The sequence below is a fragment of the Biomphalaria glabrata genome, chromosome 13 (genome assembly GCF_947242115.1).
Source record: "Biomphalaria glabrata chromosome 13, xgBioGlab47.1, whole genome shotgun sequence".
Lineage (NCBI taxonomy): Eukaryota > Metazoa > Mollusca > Gastropoda > Planorbidae > Biomphalaria > Biomphalaria glabrata.
In genome coordinates this window covers 20,077,814-20,097,259 of record NC_074723.1, presented here as the reverse complement: position 1 = coordinate 20,097,259, position 19,446 = coordinate 20,077,814, and the positions used below count along the sequence as shown (strand labels likewise).

The 19,446-nt window shown below is 33.2% G+C and overlaps 1 protein-coding gene across 1 annotated transcript; it reads right to left on the bottom strand.

The window, feature by feature from the left end:
• Positions 1-1,128: 1,128 nt before the first annotated feature.
• On the bottom strand, positions 1,129-18,941 carry LOC106057702 (proteasome subunit beta type-6-like). Its single transcript, XM_056007559.1, has 6 exons — positions 18,784-18,941; positions 15,771-15,838; positions 14,606-14,737; positions 13,111-13,240; positions 3,334-3,478; positions 1,129-1,689 (listed from the first exon to the last, which is right to left on the bottom strand). Exons 1-6 carry the CDS (start codon positions 18,868-18,870, stop codon positions 1,559-1,561), a joined length of 693 nt encoding a protein of 230 aa, XP_055863534.1. The 5' UTR covers positions 18,871-18,941; the 3' UTR covers positions 1,129-1,558.
• Positions 18,942-19,446: the final 505 nt, after the last annotated feature.

Sequence of the window (19,446 nt, the reverse complement as noted above, 5' to 3'; positions counted from 1 at the left end):
GAGGAGGGAGGGATAAGTCAAAGGGATTCTAAAATCTAACAGGTCTAAAATATGAGAGCGTATATGTGTCTGAGGGGCATTATGAAGCAGGTCTTTCCATATCAAGCCAAAATCTATGTGGGAGAAATTATGATGCGCAGTAAAAAAAAAAAAAAGAATGAGGATTCCAGAGAGAAAGAGAGAGCGGGTCATGAAAGTTCATTGTAACAGTTTCACCAATTCACAGGTTAAAAAAGTATGTTATGTTTCCATTAAAACGAGGCCCATTTAAAAAAAAAAAGGTGGGGTGTTCCGGCCATAATAATCAATGGGCGTAGCCAGTGTGTACTGCTGGTATATATATATATGTGTGAAGTTCTGACCAACCATACTAAAAGGTTTTTACTGCATTTCATAGATTTCAAAATTTCTATTTTATCATAGACTATATTGTATTCTTTAAATTGGTTGTTTACATTTCAATTAAAAATTGCATATATAATTTAATTTCATTTACTTTTTTGATGATGCAACGATACTGTTTACATTACAGACAATCATTACTGGATGCTGGAGGAAGGTCCTACCTTCCTAATTTTGTTCTACAATGAAATGAATGGGTCAGTTGACAAGCTCCTCATAACTTTGTTGTCGTTGTGCAAAGGAGGACTGCCGGCATTTATACGTTTAGAACAGTACTGTAGGGTGAAATTTCAAAACTTGAGTGTTCCTATACCTCTGATTATGAAGTGCTGAACTTACGCTTCAGGCCTTGTTCTTATCATCACATTCCTAATGTTCTCAAATTGAGTAAAACAAGGCCAGCTGCGTTACATTTCTCTTTTTGCAGTAACAATAACAATTTTTCAAATAGAGGAATGAACAATGTTTAAGAACAAACTGTTACAGCACTTCTATTCTGTACAAAATCATTGAAGTGCACATGCCCTGATGTGTTTAAAAACATTGTCATGCATATAACCAAGCAGTTATCTATTTATTATATAATTTTTTTTAAACATCAAATAGCTGAATAAGGTTGAAGGAGAAGGGGGTAAGTTTAAAGTCACCCCCACAGTAGATACACCTATGGGATTGGTGCTGGAAACAGATCATTTGGTTTTATTATTAAAACAAAAAACTCAACTGTCAATATCAAACAAACATTTTATTCATGAGTTACACAGTACTTTAGTGAGAGAGTGTGATGCAAGCTGAAATGTGAATTTCATACAATGACTATCTGTAACTAACATTCACACTTGAATGCAAGAACAAGAGAAGAAAACAAATACTTATTTGTTTATATTTTTACCAATGTTACAGTTATTGTGAACCAAGCTCAATCTCTCTACCAGCAATGGTACTTGACATATTTTTATTTTAATTGTTTGTTATTTACCATGATGTCAACATTTTACTTCTAATTTTTGTTCCCAATGAAACTTTTTTTTTTTTTTTAAGTAAAGGGAGGCAACCTTTTTTTTTTTTCAAACAAAATTTCAATCTAAGAAAGTAAACCAAATTTATACAAAAAAAAAAAAATATATATATATAATAATAATGCTAACAAATGTGTTTAACTGTCCTCAAAGAATTTGGGCATGTCTTTTCCTGTCAATGTAAATCTTTCCACACCATCTTTAGAAATGGCAGCTAGTCTGATAATGCCACCACTACTTCCATCACGGTTGATGGCCAAGGAAACAGCTGTCAAACAAACAAAACAAAAAACTAAAACAAATATACATTTTTGATTGTATTCAAAGTAAGTCAGTTACACAAAGTAAAAACTCAAAATGGTGTAATAAAAAAAATATCATGAAATTACCATATACTTATTATTGAAAAATCAAACAAAGCATTTGGATTTATTAAAAAACTTTTCAAAGAAGAACATAAAACTAAAATGATATTTAACAAGATTAGACCAATATTAGGAAATGAGTTTGGAACCCTCAGCTCAAGAAAAGAGACTTGAAGACTTACAAACACAAAAACACAACCTAATAAAATACTCAGAAAAACACAAAGGCAAAGACACACATTTCTTTTTCAATATGCAAGAATAAATTTTATAAGTACCTGGTATGGCAATCTGAGCATTAAAAATAAAAATAAACTGTATAGAATCCTAAATGCTGCTGGTAAAATCATTGGCAAAAAACAAACCCCATTTGGGCAGTTGTTTGAGACAAACATCTATAAAAAAGCTAACAAGATCCTCGAAATAAAGAATCACCCTTTGTGTCAAGATTTTGTGATTTTACCATCACAAAAGAGATACAAGACAACGATAGCAAAGACAAACAGACACAAACACTCTTTTGTTCCCCTGGCAATCAAATCATTAAATAAGAACAATCTGGTATAAGCTTTGTCACATGTAAATTATGAGTGAGTCTGGTCTGAATATATACTTTGGTAAAAATGTAAACATTGTATCTGTATTGTATATATAGTTTTTGTCTCTAATTAACACGAATGATTAGATTAATAAATGGAGGCGTGTAGGATGTAATTATCTTTTCTTTTGAAGGAATGTCATAAGAATAAGATAAGATAAATGTGGGCAAAAAATGTAAATATGTAACTTTCGAAGAAAAAAGTTATGGCCTAAAAAAACAATTTATTTTCTCCCTATGATATTGAAATATTACAGAGTCATATTATTTATTTGTGAATATAGAGTTAAATCACTTTTTCTATTTTACAAAAAAAAGGAAAAAAAGAAAGCAACAATATTAATTAAAATAAAAAAAAATAAATAATTTAATCACACTACATTACGATGAAACATTTTTGTTTGTTTCAATAATTTGTTTAAGAAATAGGGGAGGTTGTTAACAACAGCAAATAAGAAATAATATTTTAACAGTTTATGAAATGAAATTAATAACACCTGTTAGGATTAAGCTTAATATTATAGACAATTTTTCTGTATTACTAATAGCTCAGTATGTAAGCTTTAATTCAGAGAGGTGAAAGTAATAGAATCAGCTGAAAAAGAAGAAAGTATTGAACTAAAGCATTTATAGAGAAAAGAGAATGAAGGCAATGTGTGGCTGTAACAAAAAAAGCCAAATCAAGATTTCAGAACTGTCAAAAATTATTTTTGGCTAAGGCCTAATATTTTAATAAATCCAAGTATAAAACAAATAGGTCTTATGAAAAAAAAGTTTAAAAAACAAAAATAACCCTAGTCATATAAACAAACGATGCAATTAGAAAAGGGAGGGAGGGTGGGTGTAAAGACTGAGTAACAAAGCTTACCATTGGCTATAAATTGTAAAGACTTGAGTAACAAAGCTTACCATTGGCTATAAATTGTAAAGACTGAGTAACAAAGCTTACCATTGGCTATAAATTGTAATGCATCTTCCTTTTTCATATTGGGTTTATAACCTGCATCAACATAACCATAAAGATAAGTGCTACCAGATCCTCCAATAGAATAGGGCATTCTTTGTAGCATGCCACCTAAGGGAATGGAGTACACCTGTTGGACACAGAAAAAAAAAGTGTTAATGTTCTTTCATAAAAGGATTTGACATTCACAATTATGCTGTTAATTTTATTTTTTTTTTGTTAGACTATTTCATCTTTGAATTAAACTCTATAGAAAAATATAATAAAAATAAGTAGGTCAAGCCTGTGTAGAAGCTTGTGCAAAAAGAAAAACAACTTAAATAGACTTGCACTATGATAAAAAAAAGATTATTTGAACTAATTTTATAAGACTAAGATTGCTTTATTAATCCTTATTGGGAATGTGTTATGATTACTGCAGCAATTGGACAACATGATGACCTGCTAACTATCGTAAAAAAACGCAAGCTTTTATGGCCATATTATAAGATCTTCAGGGCTCGCAAAGACCTTCCTTCAGGGAACAGTACCAGGAAAAAGAAGAAGAGGCAGACTGAGAAAGCGATGGGAGGACAACATAAAAGAGAGGACGGGCCTGCCATTGAAAGAGATTCTAACTAAGACAAAAGACAGACGGTCGATGAGTCTTGCATGGTGCCCCAACAGTCCAATAGATTAAGGGATAGGTAAAGGTAAAAGGTTGTGATTACAAGGACACTTTCTTATTTCAATTAAAAACAACAAGAACATCAACATCACACAAAAGACAACATACACAATATAACACAGTATAAAGAGAGGTTCCTTGATTAACAACAAACAGAAGTCAAGAACTTTTTCTAATCCCTAGTCAACGCTGATATAGTCTTACAAAGTAAGGAATAAACACGTTTTTTGTAGTGCTTGGTTCTTGCCTCAAGGGACAGTAGTAGACCAGTGTCACAACAACATTCGGATGGTATGATGTCACGATGTGTTGTGATGCCGGGGATTTTATTTGAATTCAATAGTTAACAAAAATGAAGATCTAGAATTACAATTGAAGATTCTTTGATAAAACAAAACTCTGGAACTTTATTAAATACAACGTAAGTACAGTTTATGTACAAATTACAAATCAATGAGCATGGAACATATTACAAAGGCTTTTCAAACAGAGCTCTTAGAAACGTGACTAGCTACAAGGACTTAATATTATCGACTCCCTTTACCTTCTTACTACCGCCAATTCTCTGGCGCTAACTCTTTTCAAAAATGTCTCTGTTTAAATTCAAAATCAACCAATAGATTTCAAACATACTAATTAAGTCCCTTGGGTAAATCCTGATTTGAATGTCAAGTGTCTAAATTTGAGGATTAAATCCCGAGACTCGTGTCGAGGGCTTATATTTCTTTTAAATAAGAAATGTACACACAATTCTATAATGTGATCTGTGACATATTACCCCCCTCTCCATTTAGCATTTGTATGGTAATAGAAATGCTCATATGTATTAAAAATATTTAAATATACACAAAATACCATACATGAAATTATAGAAAAATGGTTGAGGTAACATATGACAAAATAAAGTCAACTTGGAGATAACAACAATAATAAAAAAATGTAAATGCAGAGAATAAAATTATTGATGACTTTGAACACCTGTCTCACTATTGAAATGGTTATGAAAATGAGACAATGCTTGTCATGAACAATATCAAAAGTTGTACAAAGCATAAATCTTGAATTGAATAAGTTATGAAGCTTCATGATGAAATTAAAATATGACATTATAACTCATTTGTGAAAATGTGTACATGGAAAAAAATATATTGCATATGAAAAATTGACATAGAAAAATAATTGTGATAGTACATGACAATCTTCTGAGAAAATAATACTCAATGTGATATAAATCTCAACATGAAAAATTCCAATTGTCTGTCATGTATCTGTACTATCATAATAGGATATATGCAATAATAATATACCTGAAATAAAATGCTCATGATTTAAAAATTAAAATGTCTGATGCATGTCATATGCAAAGATGCTGAAACATAATTAAAAAGTATCTTGAATGAGTGACTTTCCTCAGTGTGTTGCTTGGTGCTGAAATAAATATAACATCTGATATAGAACTCCTGTGGAAAAAGTGAGTAAACAAATTAATTTATTAATTAAATATAACTGGATAATGTTCTTCCTTGACGAGTATGAATGATAATGGATCAAGTGGCACTAAATATGCTATAGTACATATGTAGAGTAGAAATGTAAAGTTCGGAACCTTTCTGAATTGCCGACATGGATGTGCATTTTCTAAACTTGAAGAAAAGGTCTTTCAGTTTATGAAGCTGTTGTCTCCATGTCATAATGATCTCACAGATAATGTCTGATTGAACCGCGTTTGAGTTTGGTGAAAATAAGAACTGTCCGAAACCAAAACTCAATTTTCTGGTTGATGAACTTTGACGCTGTAGAACAATGGTAGCAGAATGCTTTGCATTAGAATGTTCAATAGAGCAATGACTGAACAAGTCTGAGCTCAGTCGGTCAATACAGCAATGTTGAAGAAGTTCATTTGTTCCTTTCTGAAGAAAAGTTGCCCCTTGAGTGGACGGAGGATGAAACTTGGTGTTGTCAATGTTATTGCTTTCTGAGTTTCTTTCAAATTGCAGTACTGGAAATGTCTCAGAAACACTGGTAAAGAAATCTGCATGGTCTGGAAACACTTTAATGTTCTTCACTGTTTGTAGTGCTATGTCATTCAGAGTGATGACCTTGGGAATGTCAATTTGATTTGATGCTGGTAATGAAACATCTATCTCAGGAATGGGTGTTGATGATGTTTCTTCTTCTTCCTCAGGAATAGTTGCTAAGCTTGTAAAATTATCAACTTCTGCTTTGATGTCTTCATTATCTGTTTCATGGTAATGTTCAAACATATGAACATGACATACTTTAGTAACCTTGTTGACATTGATTTCATAAAGCAGGTTGGAAATCTTTCTGATGATGTGAAAAGGACCTTGCCATTTGTAAAACAGTTTGTTACTGAAATCTGGTAACAGTAATTTGACTTGATCTCCTTGAGCAAAATATCTTGATTTCATGTGTTCATGTAATATTCTTTGACTTCCAATGTTCTTGGTTGTAATGGCTTCTTTAGTTGACTCATATTCTTTCAAATGAGGAATATTTGTATGAGTGTTAGAGTCAAGTTGCATAGTTTTTCTTTTGTCTGTTATAGCCAAAATTGATTGAAGATAAGTTTCTTTAGTTTCTGCTTCTGGTTCTTGAGACTTGTCTTGATTGTAGCAAGAATTTTCAATGAATACCATAGTATTGGTAGATAATGATGCAGATGCAGTCTTGTTCAAGTCTTGATGCATGAAGTCATCATGTGTGAAATATGACTTGTCTTGATGGACTTCAGTTTGGCCAGTTAGAGTTCTTGTATCATTGTTAGAGACTCTGGGCATGTCGTCTTGTTCTTCAAAATTCAACAATGGACATTCGGGAATTGGAGGTGGACTTATGACCGGTAGGGATGGGCTTGATGTAACTGGGGGTGTCCATGTTGAATGTTCTTGATTGTTGCTGGCTATTGGACTAGTAACTGGTTCTGTTGCATTCTGCATAACTTGAGTAACTGAGGTAGCCATGTGATTATTTTGGCTAACTTGTTCAGGTGCCAAATGTTCTTGTTGTCTGGACATGGATCTTGTCCTTACTGCCAAAAATTTTTGACCTTGCTCTATGGCATTTGTACATTCAGTAAGTTCTTGAGGAGTGCATTCTTTAACTCCTTCTATGTTTCCAATGATTAGGTCCACTGGTAGATTGGGTGTTACTAATGCTTTTGTTTGACCACTGAAGAATGGTGTGGTAACATAAATGATGGCTTCAGGTAACTTGCTGACAGTTCCGTTGAATGCAGTGACTTGGATGTGGTTGCCTGTGAAACGGTTTGCGTGTACGAAGCGTTCATGTACTAATGTGGACGTGCTTCCGGTGTCACGAAGAACTTCCACCTTCTTGTCTCCTACAAAGCCTGGATAAAATTTGAGACCATTGGACTTTGCAATGACTGTCATAGTTGAGTGCTCATTGTAATAGCTTCTGTTATATGAGCTTCTGTTTGGCATATATTGTGGTCTGGAGTCCTGTGAATGACTTCTGTAGCGAGGTTTGTTGTTATCTGGTTTATTGTTTCCAGGTGCTTTGTTGAGATTGTATTGCTCTCTATTGTTGTATCTTTGAGTTGGTGATGTGGGTCTATCAAAATTTTGATTTTTGGAGACTGCCTGTTTTTTCCAACATTCATGATTTTGGTGACCCTTTTTATGGCAAAATGAACATTCTGTGGTTCTGCTGCGGCATTGAGACGTGAAATGCCCTAGTTTATGACATTTGTTGCATTTGACTTTGTCATCTGACTTATATCTTGCATTTTTGTCTTGAGCAAAGCAGACAAAATTTTCTTCAACAGATGGTTTGACTGACTTGTTTGGATAGGCTGCTCTATATTGTCTGATGATCTTGGTTAATGTCTGTATATCAGTAGGATTTCTCTCTATAATGTAGGATTGAATATCTTCTGAGTGAGCATGGGTGATGTTGTCGATAATAATATGTTGACGAAGAGCTTGGTAACTTTCTTCTATTTTTGCCATGGATACCCATCTATCAAACCACATTGACATATTAGCTACAAAAATTTGAGGATCATCATTTTGCTGTGGCCTTTCATTATAGAATTTCTTTCTATAGTTGGCTGAAGTTGCTCCGTATTGGCGCAGTAGAGCTTCCTTGATATCAGAGTAAGTGCTGCGTTCATTGATGGACAGTTGTGAGCAAATGTTGACAGCTTTGCCAGTCAAAAGGGTGAGGAGTGAGCTCGACCAATGTGCTTCAGGTAGACCGGATGTTGTAGCTATTTCTTCAAATCTTATGAGATACGAGTCCATATTGTCAATGTTTTCGTTGAAAGCCGATATTTTGTTCATTAATCTGTATTTGTCAAACATACTTGAGTGACCTTGAATTGAAATGCTTTCTTTATTTTCTTTATTTTGCCTTTCGAATTCCATTTTTTCTTTTTCATGTTGTCTTTGCTTTTCGGCGTCTTGCCTTTGTTTTTCAGATTCTTGCCTTTGTTTTTCGGCGTCTTGCAATTTTTTTTCTTCTAATTGCATGCGTTTTTCAGATTCTTGTAATTTTTTTTCTTCTAATTGTATGCGTTTTTCAGATTCTTGCTCTTGATATTCTTTTTCTTCTTGTTTCTCTGCCCACTGGTCTGGCTTTGAAATTTGCTTTTCTTTGGCAAATTCTATTAATTCGAAGAATCGTTGTGTTCTAGAACTGGAAGCCATATTTAATTTCTTTGTTAGTTTCTTGTATTGGAGCAAAATGTTCAATATCTGGATTTTGGCTTTATCTCAGATATAATAATAATACAGATCTATTGAGCCGATGTACTTTTTACTGGTTTAACAGTTGGTTAAATCTGGTCTTCTTTATAACGCCAGTTATTTGATTTACTGGTCTTTTTTATACTGCCAGTTATTTGCTTTACTGGTCTTTTATATTGCCAGTTATTTGCTTTACTGGTCTTTTTTATAATGCCAGTTATTTACTTTACTGGTCTTTTTTATAATGCCAGTTATTATGTATATTGGTCTTATTCCTTTTGCCAATTACATATAATAATAGTTTTCGTGAGTTAGACGTAACTCTAACGAAAATCTTTATAAAAGAATTATCGATAACCAACTGACCTGTTAAACACAGAAATTCTGTCCTCCGTTAAATAAGAATGAAGTTCCTTTGAAGAGTTTAGAAATTGGTCCCAGATCTAGATCTTGAATAAATTTCGTTAAAAGTTGTCCATGAACTTTTGTTAGTCGGAGAGTGCCAAATATGTCACAACAACATTCGGATGGTATGATGTCACGATGTGTTGTGATGCCGGGGATTTTATTTGAATTCAATAGTTAACAAAAATGAAGATCTAGAATTACAATTGAAGATTCTTTGATAAAACAAAACTCTGGAACTTTATTAAATACAACGTAAGTACAGTTTATGTACAAATTACAAATCAATGAGCATGGAACATATTACAAAGGCTTTTCAAACAGAGCTCTTAGAAACGTGACTAGCTACAAGGACTTAATATTATCGACTCCCTTTACCTTCTTACTACCGCCAATTCTCTGGCGCTAACTCTTTTCAAAAATGTCTCTGTTTAAATTCAAAATCAACCAATAGATTTCAAACATACTAATTAAGTCCCTTGGGTAAATCCTGATTTGAATGTCAAGTGTCTAAATTTGAGGATTAAATCCCGAGACTCGTGTCGAGGGCTTATATTTCTTTTAAATAAGAAATGTACACACAATTCTATAATGTGATCTGTGACAACCAGCTATGCTGGAGCAGGTGATAGTTAACTTCAAACATTTTTCTGACTTTGCTGAAACATCTTTGTAAATGTGTTGAAAAAGTTCACTCAAATATGGTGGGTTATGTGTGTGGTTTCTATTGATATTTTTATAAGACGGAGCTCCAAGCAGGGCAACAGTTTGGATATAGTTAACTTTGAATCCATAAAATTGTTTTACCAAACAATGTTTTTTTTTCTAAAGTGTCTACTAAACCGTTAAATGATTAAAGATCATGGCACAACTTGTCTATTAAGAGACATTGCTAATAAAAAAAACAACAACAAAAGGCTGTTAAATAAATTAAAATGTTAGTGCCCATTTGACAAAAGAGCATGAAGACAGAATAGAGGCTAAAAAAGAAAACTGCTGAACTTTGTGATCTATCAGTAGATATTTAGTTTAAACAGATTCAATACAAACAGCTATAAAGCAGGGCCGCCTTAGGCCACTGCAACCTATGGGACAGCAGTGGGCCCCCCACTTTCATAGGTCAAGCGCTAATTCTAGGTGTAAATTATTAAAATAAACCATAATAAGTTATAATAAGGACTCCTGGGGCCTCCTGATTTTTCCAGAAGATCTTGGAAATCTCATGCAATTGTAAAATATAAGAAAAGTCTTCCTTGAGATCTGAAATTATTAAAATCTCCTGAAAACTAAAAAAGAATAGACAAAATTGTCATTTTGGGGTGTCATTCAATATAAAAAATGCCATTACTATGCGTGATAAAAAGAAAACAGCATTGTCAGCTTTCATTTATTAAATTGTAATGGAAAGACAAATTTATTTTGCAAATACAAAATCTTAATTTTCACTTATTATTCTTTTCCCTACCCTGACTGGGGTGACCCATTAAAATAGTGCAGACAAAATAGAGCGAAATTTCCCGACAAAATAGCGAGGACTTATAGATGATGTGTATAAAAGTAAAGGATTATTAGTAATTTAATCACCTGGGCAACATTTTTGTTGATGTGTCTATCCTTTTCAATATTAATACACCTAAAAGTATGCCATATTTGCAGAGAACTAGAGTACTTTAAATTTTATATCATTCCCCTTTTTCACCTTTGATTAACATGCATAACTTGCTAAAAATAGGATTTTGAAATGTGGTGACTGGACAAAATAGGATAGGAAATATGAAAGTGTGTTATACTATAATCGGAAATCTGTAACATCTTTCTTTGACCAAAACAGGGCGTAAGGAATTTGTATGACTATTGGGAGGACAACTATATTGGTCGCCAGAGACGAAACTGCAGAGTGACTCCAAGATTTCCTATAGCATTAAGGAATATTAGAGATCGTGTGCAGGACATTCTTCCACAAACAAACAATTCAGTGGAGAGATGGCACCATGCATTTCAACTGTCTATTGACGGTCATCACCCTGATGTGTACAAGTTAATCTTTCACTTCCTCAGAGAACAGGAGAACACTGAGAACAAGATTCTGATGTACAATGCTGGAGAACGAAGTAAAGCTGCAAGCAAGACAAAGTACCTCCAACTTAAAAGACGACTTGAAGCTATATTGCCAATGTACAGAAACAAGCCAGTGATGGAATTTCTACATGACATTTCCTACAATTTTACGTTTTTTAAGTACACTTTTCATTTTTATAATGTAAATAAATGCTATATTTTGAAATGATTCATTTTACCTTATTATGATTTTGCTTATTTATGTTTTAAGATATCTAAAGTGTTTCCAGCAAAATGACTGAAAAATTAAGATAACTTTAAAACAAACAAAACAATATTGGCTCTATTAATAATTTACGATATCTAAAGTATTTTTTTTCAAAATGACTAAAATATATTTTTTCTGCGCTATTTTGAAGGGGTACCCTGACTGGGTCCCGCGCAATCCAATTCGCCCAGTAAATGTTAGGGCAGGCCCTGCTATAAAACATGAACCTAGATTTTATTTGCTGAAACAAATGTGCAGGATTTAGAACACTTAAAATAGACTAAATTAATTTATTTTAGAATTAAGTTTCCCTTTGTGTCCATTAACCCCATGGAAAACCTAAATTCTGAGGAATTTAGAAGCTAGAAAAAATAAAAGTAAACATTTTAAAACTAAAAAACTAACATATAGTAAGAACAACTGAATTATTTAAACAAAGAACTGAAGCTTATGTTGAACTTGTAGCACATACTAGCTAAATCACTCATTGCCATTTCAGTGGAGTAAATTAAAGATAATAGTAAAAGTGCCTAAAAAAGATGACACCAAAAACTAAAACAATCAAAAGGACATCCATCTTCACACTGTGCCAGTGAACATTTTCTGCAAGGAAAGATCTTCAAAAACTTGTTTTTAGTATTAAAGACATTATTTAGCTTTAACCACAGACCAATTCTATTTCACACTGTGCCAGTGAACATTTTCTGCAAGGAAAGATCTTCAAAAACTTGTTTTTAGTATTAAAGACATTATTTAGCTTTAACCACAGACCAATTCTATTTCACACTGTGCCAGTGAACATTTTCTGCAAGGAAAGATCTTGTTTTTAGTATTAAAGACATTATTTAGCTTTAACCACAGACCAATTCTATTTCACACTGTTCCAGTGAACATTTTCTGCAAGGAAAGATCTTCAAAAACTTGTTTTTAGTATTATAGACATTATTTAGCTTTAACCACAGACCAATTCTATTTGCTATTAGTGATTTAATGTAGGTGTTATAAAAATAGACAAACTCCCATTGTGACTATGTGGAAAGCATATCCTTATAGCACGACTAAGAATTGTATAACATGCAACAGTAATCAACTTCCCCTGTCAAGAATGATCTTGAAGTGGAAGTACAAAATGTAACATTTTCATTGATATCAGACAGTCATTTGTATTTTTATCAATGCTGTTCCAGTTGACCATTATTGTAATTATTATGCAACAATCAATCCATAGTCAATCATGGGGCTTTAGTTAAGTTTGAATGCAATTAATTGCAATTAATAATAACAACCAAAAATAAAAAATTTGGATTAATTAAAAATGGAATCTAATTAGAAATAGGCACAAACATACAGACAAATAAAAGTAATGATCTTGAGCTCTCCTGCATTAGACTTACTAACATGAGGCTAAAGACAATAACAAAATTGATCCATTTCAAAGAGTACTGAAGTACAATTATGAAGTCTCCATTGTACTAGCAAGCATTGGCCATCATGTCTCAAACTAGTAAATATTGTCCAAACTCTAATCCTAAGTGAACAACACTACCAGACACTTCCCTAAATCACCAACTTGAAATATTTACAAAAATGTAGCTAGAAGACAAACACAAACAAATCTCTAGTTGTAATACCTGTCCTCCTTTTTGTTTATCCCATCCAGCCACAATGATTCCAGCTGAAATTTGATCTCTGTTTTCATAACACAGCTGTCTGAAGATGTTGGCTACAGTGTTGACAAGAGGCTCTTCCCCTGTCTCCATTCTGCAAAGTAAAACAGGACATATAAAGGTGATGCATTATGAAAAACAAAAATTCAAATAACAAAGAATGTCTCTTTAACACATACATATAATATACTGTTACATATCTCCTACTATCCAGGCTCTCTTCAAACTGCACCACACGCAACAACAAACTTAAAGCACCTCACAACTCAGGGCTCCAAAGTATCAGTAAGTTTAATTTCAAATGCATCACAATTACTGTACAGTTGGCAACAACATTACACTAACAGTCCAAAAACCTAGTCTTTGCTATGGACTGACTTCACACACAGTGCTGGTTCTGCCTTCGCATCGTACTGGTCACATTACGAGGTAAGGTGAAGTGTCTTGACTCTAACACACTCGCTCTTATATAGGGTCCTTACAGGCCTTCTAGAATCGGATGGAACGTCGCTTGACCACTCAGGTTGATTACATTCGCCGTGACTTACGTGCGTAATATTTATGACACAGGCCCTTGCCGAACTGGTGTGTACTGTCACTGGTCACGGTTGACCGCTCGTCTTGCGCTGGACTGGGGCCATTTGCGTAGGCTAAAAACACTCACAGCCTACGACTATCTGTGTCACCACCAGGTTTATAACGATTATTTGCTAGATGTTTTATCTTTTTAAATTTTTAATCAAGAATAGAACCACTTTATAATTAATAAACCAAAATACATTCTTTAGCCTGTTAATTCTATAACATAGAGAAAAAATTTGTTAAAAATATAAATTAAGGTTCATTGCTGGGGTCCTAACATATCCTACAGCTGCCGCAATGATCTAGGAGATATTTATGCCATTAGATTATTCTAGTATCTGTGAATGTCCAAAGAAAGTATAATAATAATAATTTCATTTCTATAGCCCCCTTAAGAAATACAATATAGGCTGAAGCACTTTGAGAACTTAACAGACTTGCTTGAATGAAGTGATGCATGTGGATTGTCGGAGCTCATTGGGGAGCCAATTCTAAATCTTCTGTACTAGAATTGTAAAGACTTCCAGGTCCAAAATTTGGAGGAGAGAATGCAGCACAAGTAGAAGACAAGAAGTCCATGAAATGCAGCGATCTCTAAGCGAAAGATGGAATAAGGATTGATTGAGGCATGAGGTTTCATCCTTAAAGATGCACTGCTGACAAAGTGTGGCCACCCTGGTATTGAATCTTGATATTTATTTATACTTCACAAGACAGAAATAAGTTAAGTAAATGACAAGATGACAAACTGTATTAACAAAATGATGCTTTGAATGTCATCCTTTTTCAAGCACCAATCTGAATAACTCTTAGGACTGGAATTACATTAAAAACATTAAACTGTATTAATTCTAACTAGTTTAACTTCATGACCAACCTGTGAAAGTCCACATGATATTTGACAATGTCAGCTATAGCCTGGGTATCTGCTGCAGAGCCAGACCGACAACAGTAGATATAGTCTGTAATTTTGGTCAACTTGTCTGTGACACGGTTAGCAACGTAAGAACTGAAATGTTTGAAAGTGCACTCATTAATGGCCTAACAAAAAATTCATTCATTAATGGCCTAAACAAACTTTAACGGATTAAACAAAATTAAAAATTCAAATTATTGCAATAAATTTTTAAAATTTGTTCATGGTGGAAATTATCTTTCTTATGCAATTACTTTATGGAGCAAAACACCATGTAAGTATTTTACAAATGCATTTTTTTTTAGTGAATCAATTATTCTTAAACTTCAACAGTGTTTGGTTATTTGATGCAGGTAGCATTGCTTTCCTTAATCAAGTCGATTACAATTTCACAACAAGGCCAGTAAAGGAGGACCTTGACCCTAACTGAAAGTTCCAGAGTGAGCAGGTGTAATTCAATACTAGCAATGCATGTGATAGGAGAGGTGGATACAATCTATTAAGGGACAAGGAAAAAATAAGATGGAGATAACTCTTTGGTGTGCTTATTGAAAACTCTTTAAACTTGATATCTGTAAGAGAACTATGTTGTTTACTTTTCTATGATTATAAGTGACACATCAACAAGCTAAGCTTTAAGTAGGTTTTGTTTCTACTTGATTGAGTTTAGAGTTGTGATGATAGATTTTAGCTATCACATAAAACACAACAAATATTCCAATATGTGTAGAGCATATATATATATAAGAAATATCCCCAAGTTGACTTTAAATACTTTAATTAATAAATCAATCAAGAATAATCACAACAGGTTTAGAGAAGGACTATCTGTATTTTATTAGATAAGTCTTAATGGTAGTATTGTAATCACATTTAAAAATAGATATGATTAGGCCAAATTACTATTATGATTAAAAATTAAAAGAACAAACTGAATTAATCAAACAAATAAACCTCAATTTCCAAAATATGTTATTTCAAGAGATGTGTCTGTCCTAGATAATTCCACATTCGAATGTCAGGTGACAGGCTTATTTAATTGCTTTCTTAGCATTTCATGAATGTACTAGGTTCAAGGTTGGGCCACTTAAAAATATATTTAAAGTTATATTTTAAAACTATTTACCCTGTAGTAGTCCTGGAATCTGCACCAATAATGACGCCTCCTTCAAATTCAGTTGCAGCAAGTGTCGTCTGAAAACAAACATTGGTATTAGAATACAATGAAATTATTTTATCAATAACTATACTCTTAACACCATGTGCCATGCACACATATAGATTAATAGTACAAAGTTGAAGAACTGAAAAAATGAGATGGCTGAAAAAGATATAAAGTGCACCAAAATATTTCAATGTTTTACTTAAATTATTAAATTTAAAACTGCTTTTTTCGATCGTGACCAATATGGAAAAACACCCTAATGCCAATTTCCATTTATATGAGTTTGAATTAGATAAGATCTATCTGGAATCCACTGTGCACTGAATAAAATAAATCATAGTGTCCAGAATTACAAACTAAAACAGCCAGCTTATTTTAGCTAACCAAATAAGATATATATAGAATATTATCAGAATAAATATTTCTAGTTTTAAATGCAGATTAAATCAATATATGTGATGCAAATCTTTCTAGATCTGTACATCTAGAATGTAGATGTAATAGTAGAACAACAATTATTGATCGACCAAATACAGTACCAAAACAAAGGTGTGATGTCAGGCGCACTGAGATACTCAACACAGGAGAGGTAATTTTAGACTAACAATTATCAATCAACAAGCTACACTAAAGGTGTTGTGTCTAACCGGAGCAATATGAGTGTGTATACAATTATCAAACAACCAGGTAAGCTTCGCCCAGCTGTAAAAGTATGAAAAATAGATTTAGATGAAAGATTTGGGGGTTATAAAATGAAATAAATACGAAAAATGGGTTTAGATGAAAGATTGGGGGTCAAATCACGCTTTAAATGCATGAAGTCTTCTGAAAATTTTAACCAAAAATATTGAATAATAAGAAAGATATGCATGCTTTAATAACAAAAAGTCAAAATTCAGGTGCAAAAATTGTTTTATTGAATACAAAGCCAAAGAAGGAAAAAAAAATAAAAACAAAAAAATCATAACTTTGCTTCTACTTATCATAGAAACATAAATTTGATATTTTTGTAAATGGGAAACCAAGCTCTATTTAATTATATCAATTACAAAACAATATGATCAAAACAAATTTTTTTGTTGAAGTGCTGTTAGATCGTCTAAGAGCTGAGCCGAAGGCTCTTCGAACTCTAAGTTTGAAAAAAAAACCTGTTTGAGCGTCAAACAGTAAAAAAACAACAACATGTGAACCACAGTTCTGTCTGGAAGAGACCCAATTCAATGCCTATATAAACTAATATAAAGCATTACTATTTCCGACATAACAGGCCTCTGGACGCATTGGCCAGACATGGCCAAAGGACAGAGTTTACCGGGAGCCTCTGCCATCTTCATATGGTATACCAAGCTAACCATGGGAGAACTCACCATTAATGTAACGGTCCCTTGAGGAACAGCGCATGGATTATTGACAGGGTCGTGAGAGCTCTCTTTTAACTCCATCCGTGCAATGGGTTCGCTCTCGTGTACCCTTAAACACTCAAACAGGAGTTTTGTTTTGCCATCCATTTAGCTTAGTTACCCCCTCAAGTAACCGTTTCCACCCGGGTGCCACAATGAGACAGAACAACGTACCCGGGTGTTGAAGTGCCTACCTAGACTCTAGACTATTGTATATTAGATTAGTTAGGCTAAAAAATCCAGAAATGCGAAGTAAAAAATGACCTATAATGTTGAGATAGCGCTTTCGACTTTTTTTTGCATTGGCCTCACTTGCAAATTTATTACACTTATGAATGAAATGTGAGAAGTTTTTAGCTTGTTATCGATTACTTTAGACAATGGCATAATTAAAGCTTAATTACGTTTTTTTTTAAAGTTATTTATCATTTTAAAATTTATTATCAAAAATACTCATCTTTTGTTTTTAGCAATACAGGGTCCAGGAAATGATCAATGATTAATTTTTTTTTTTCACGGTAGATATCATGCCCGGCTATAATTCTAGCAAGATTTATCGCGATATCATCGTCGCATCACCCAAAAACTTGAAAATACGGTTAGCATTGTGGGCTATGGTATTTACAGTTTTTTGTGAGTTTTTGATAAGGAAATTTCGTCATCGACGTAAAACCACTGGATATATTCAAATAGATTTTGTGTATTAATCGTCGTCGCATGAAAAGCGCATTTGAAAAATAATTGTTTCAAACGATTTTGATCCCACTTTTAAATATTTTGTTATTTTCTGCAATCACAACGCCGCCATTTTGTCCCTGCCTCTCTGACATTTCTTGTAGATCTAGACCGGATAATTTGTTTATTTCATCAATATTTACATTTTAAACAAGTAAAGTTCATAAAAATAAATGAAATCAGATTTGTGAGCTAGAAATTCACTATGAATACTAAATCTACTATTAAATTTCTTATTTAATAAGTAGATTTATCCTCTACGAAAATCAATTCCAACTTTTAAACTTTTTGAGCGGGGTGTGTGTCTCGCTGACTTAGCGAGCAAGACGATCTCATGATGACTCATCTTACTTGTTCCATGTCATTGTCAACCATGTTAAGCCAAAACGACACAAAAAAATCATAACTTTCTAACTATTAAACATACAGTCATAATTTAAACACCATTGGAAAGTTCTTTCAAAGTAATTTAATGATGTACTAACGAAAAATTGTTTTTTCAAAGATTAATTTTTTATTTCACCTCCCTAATTAGATTATTATTATATAATTATTATAATAAATAAATTTTAATAAATCTAGATTCCATACCTAGATGAGTCTAGAATCTGGATCTACTCAATGCATAGGCTCGATTGTTATATTCATTTTTTTTTTAAAGTTTCGATTTCGATCATTTTTTTTTATTTAATTTTATCGATAACAGGTCACGATTGAAATACTTAAATTATATTAATTGGCATTGGTGATTAATTATTAAAAGTTGAAATCAGGAATGTAAAATTTGAAAAGTAGTCTCACTCTAATTTCAGATAGCTTTGAATACTTATTGTACTTACACCTGTAGATACTTCATTGTTCATCCACTCCATTCCAACTCCTAAACCTTCGGAATTAGGAAAACCGCTAGTCATCATCATCGCCATTGTGAACAGTAAACAAGTTATATTTTTTTATATTCACACAGTGTATTTAAAAACAATTTTATTTTCGCCGAAACGAATGATGCCGATGTAATAGTGAAAACTCAGACGCAAATAATGGTCTGTGAATGAAATTCAATGCGTTGCTTGCCGATTATGCGTTGTTCTAGAATAGATCTTTTACCTTTTCCTATCCCTTAGTCTGTTGGACCGCTGGGGCACCAAGCAAGACTTGTCTACCGTCTTTCTCCATTCCTCCATGTCTTTTGCCTTGTTTAGAACCTCTTTCAATGGCAGGCCGTCCATTCTTTTATGTTGTCCTCCCATCGCGTTATATGTCTGCCTCTTCTTCTTTTTCCTGTTACTGTTCCCTGAAGGAAGGTCTTTGCGAACCCCGATCTACGAGAAAAAAAAAACATTAAAAAGACATATTTATTGTAAATGATTCACTTGTGTAAAATATAAAGATCTAGACTTCTTTCTAGGGCTACTAGTAGGCCTACTAGGCGTCCGGGAAAAGGAGGATATGTTCCCATTATTATGCAGTCCTACGCACGGCAGTGTTGGGTTGGCTTGGAA

Excerpts from the sequence above, each read along its gene's own strand:
- LOC106057702 (XM_056007559.1), bottom strand. The coding sequence starts at position 18,870 with ATGGCGATGATGATGACTAGCGGTTTTCCTAATTCCGAAGGTTTAGGA. Across the intron at positions 15,839-18,783 it reads ACAATGAAGTATCTACAGGT|ACGACACTTGCTGCAACTGA; the intron begins GTAAGTACAATA and ends GTTTGTTTTCAG. Across the intron at positions 13,241-14,605 it reads TATCATGTGGACTTTCACAG|AATGGAGACAGGGGAAGAGC; the intron begins GTTGGTCATGAA and ends TTTACTTTGCAG.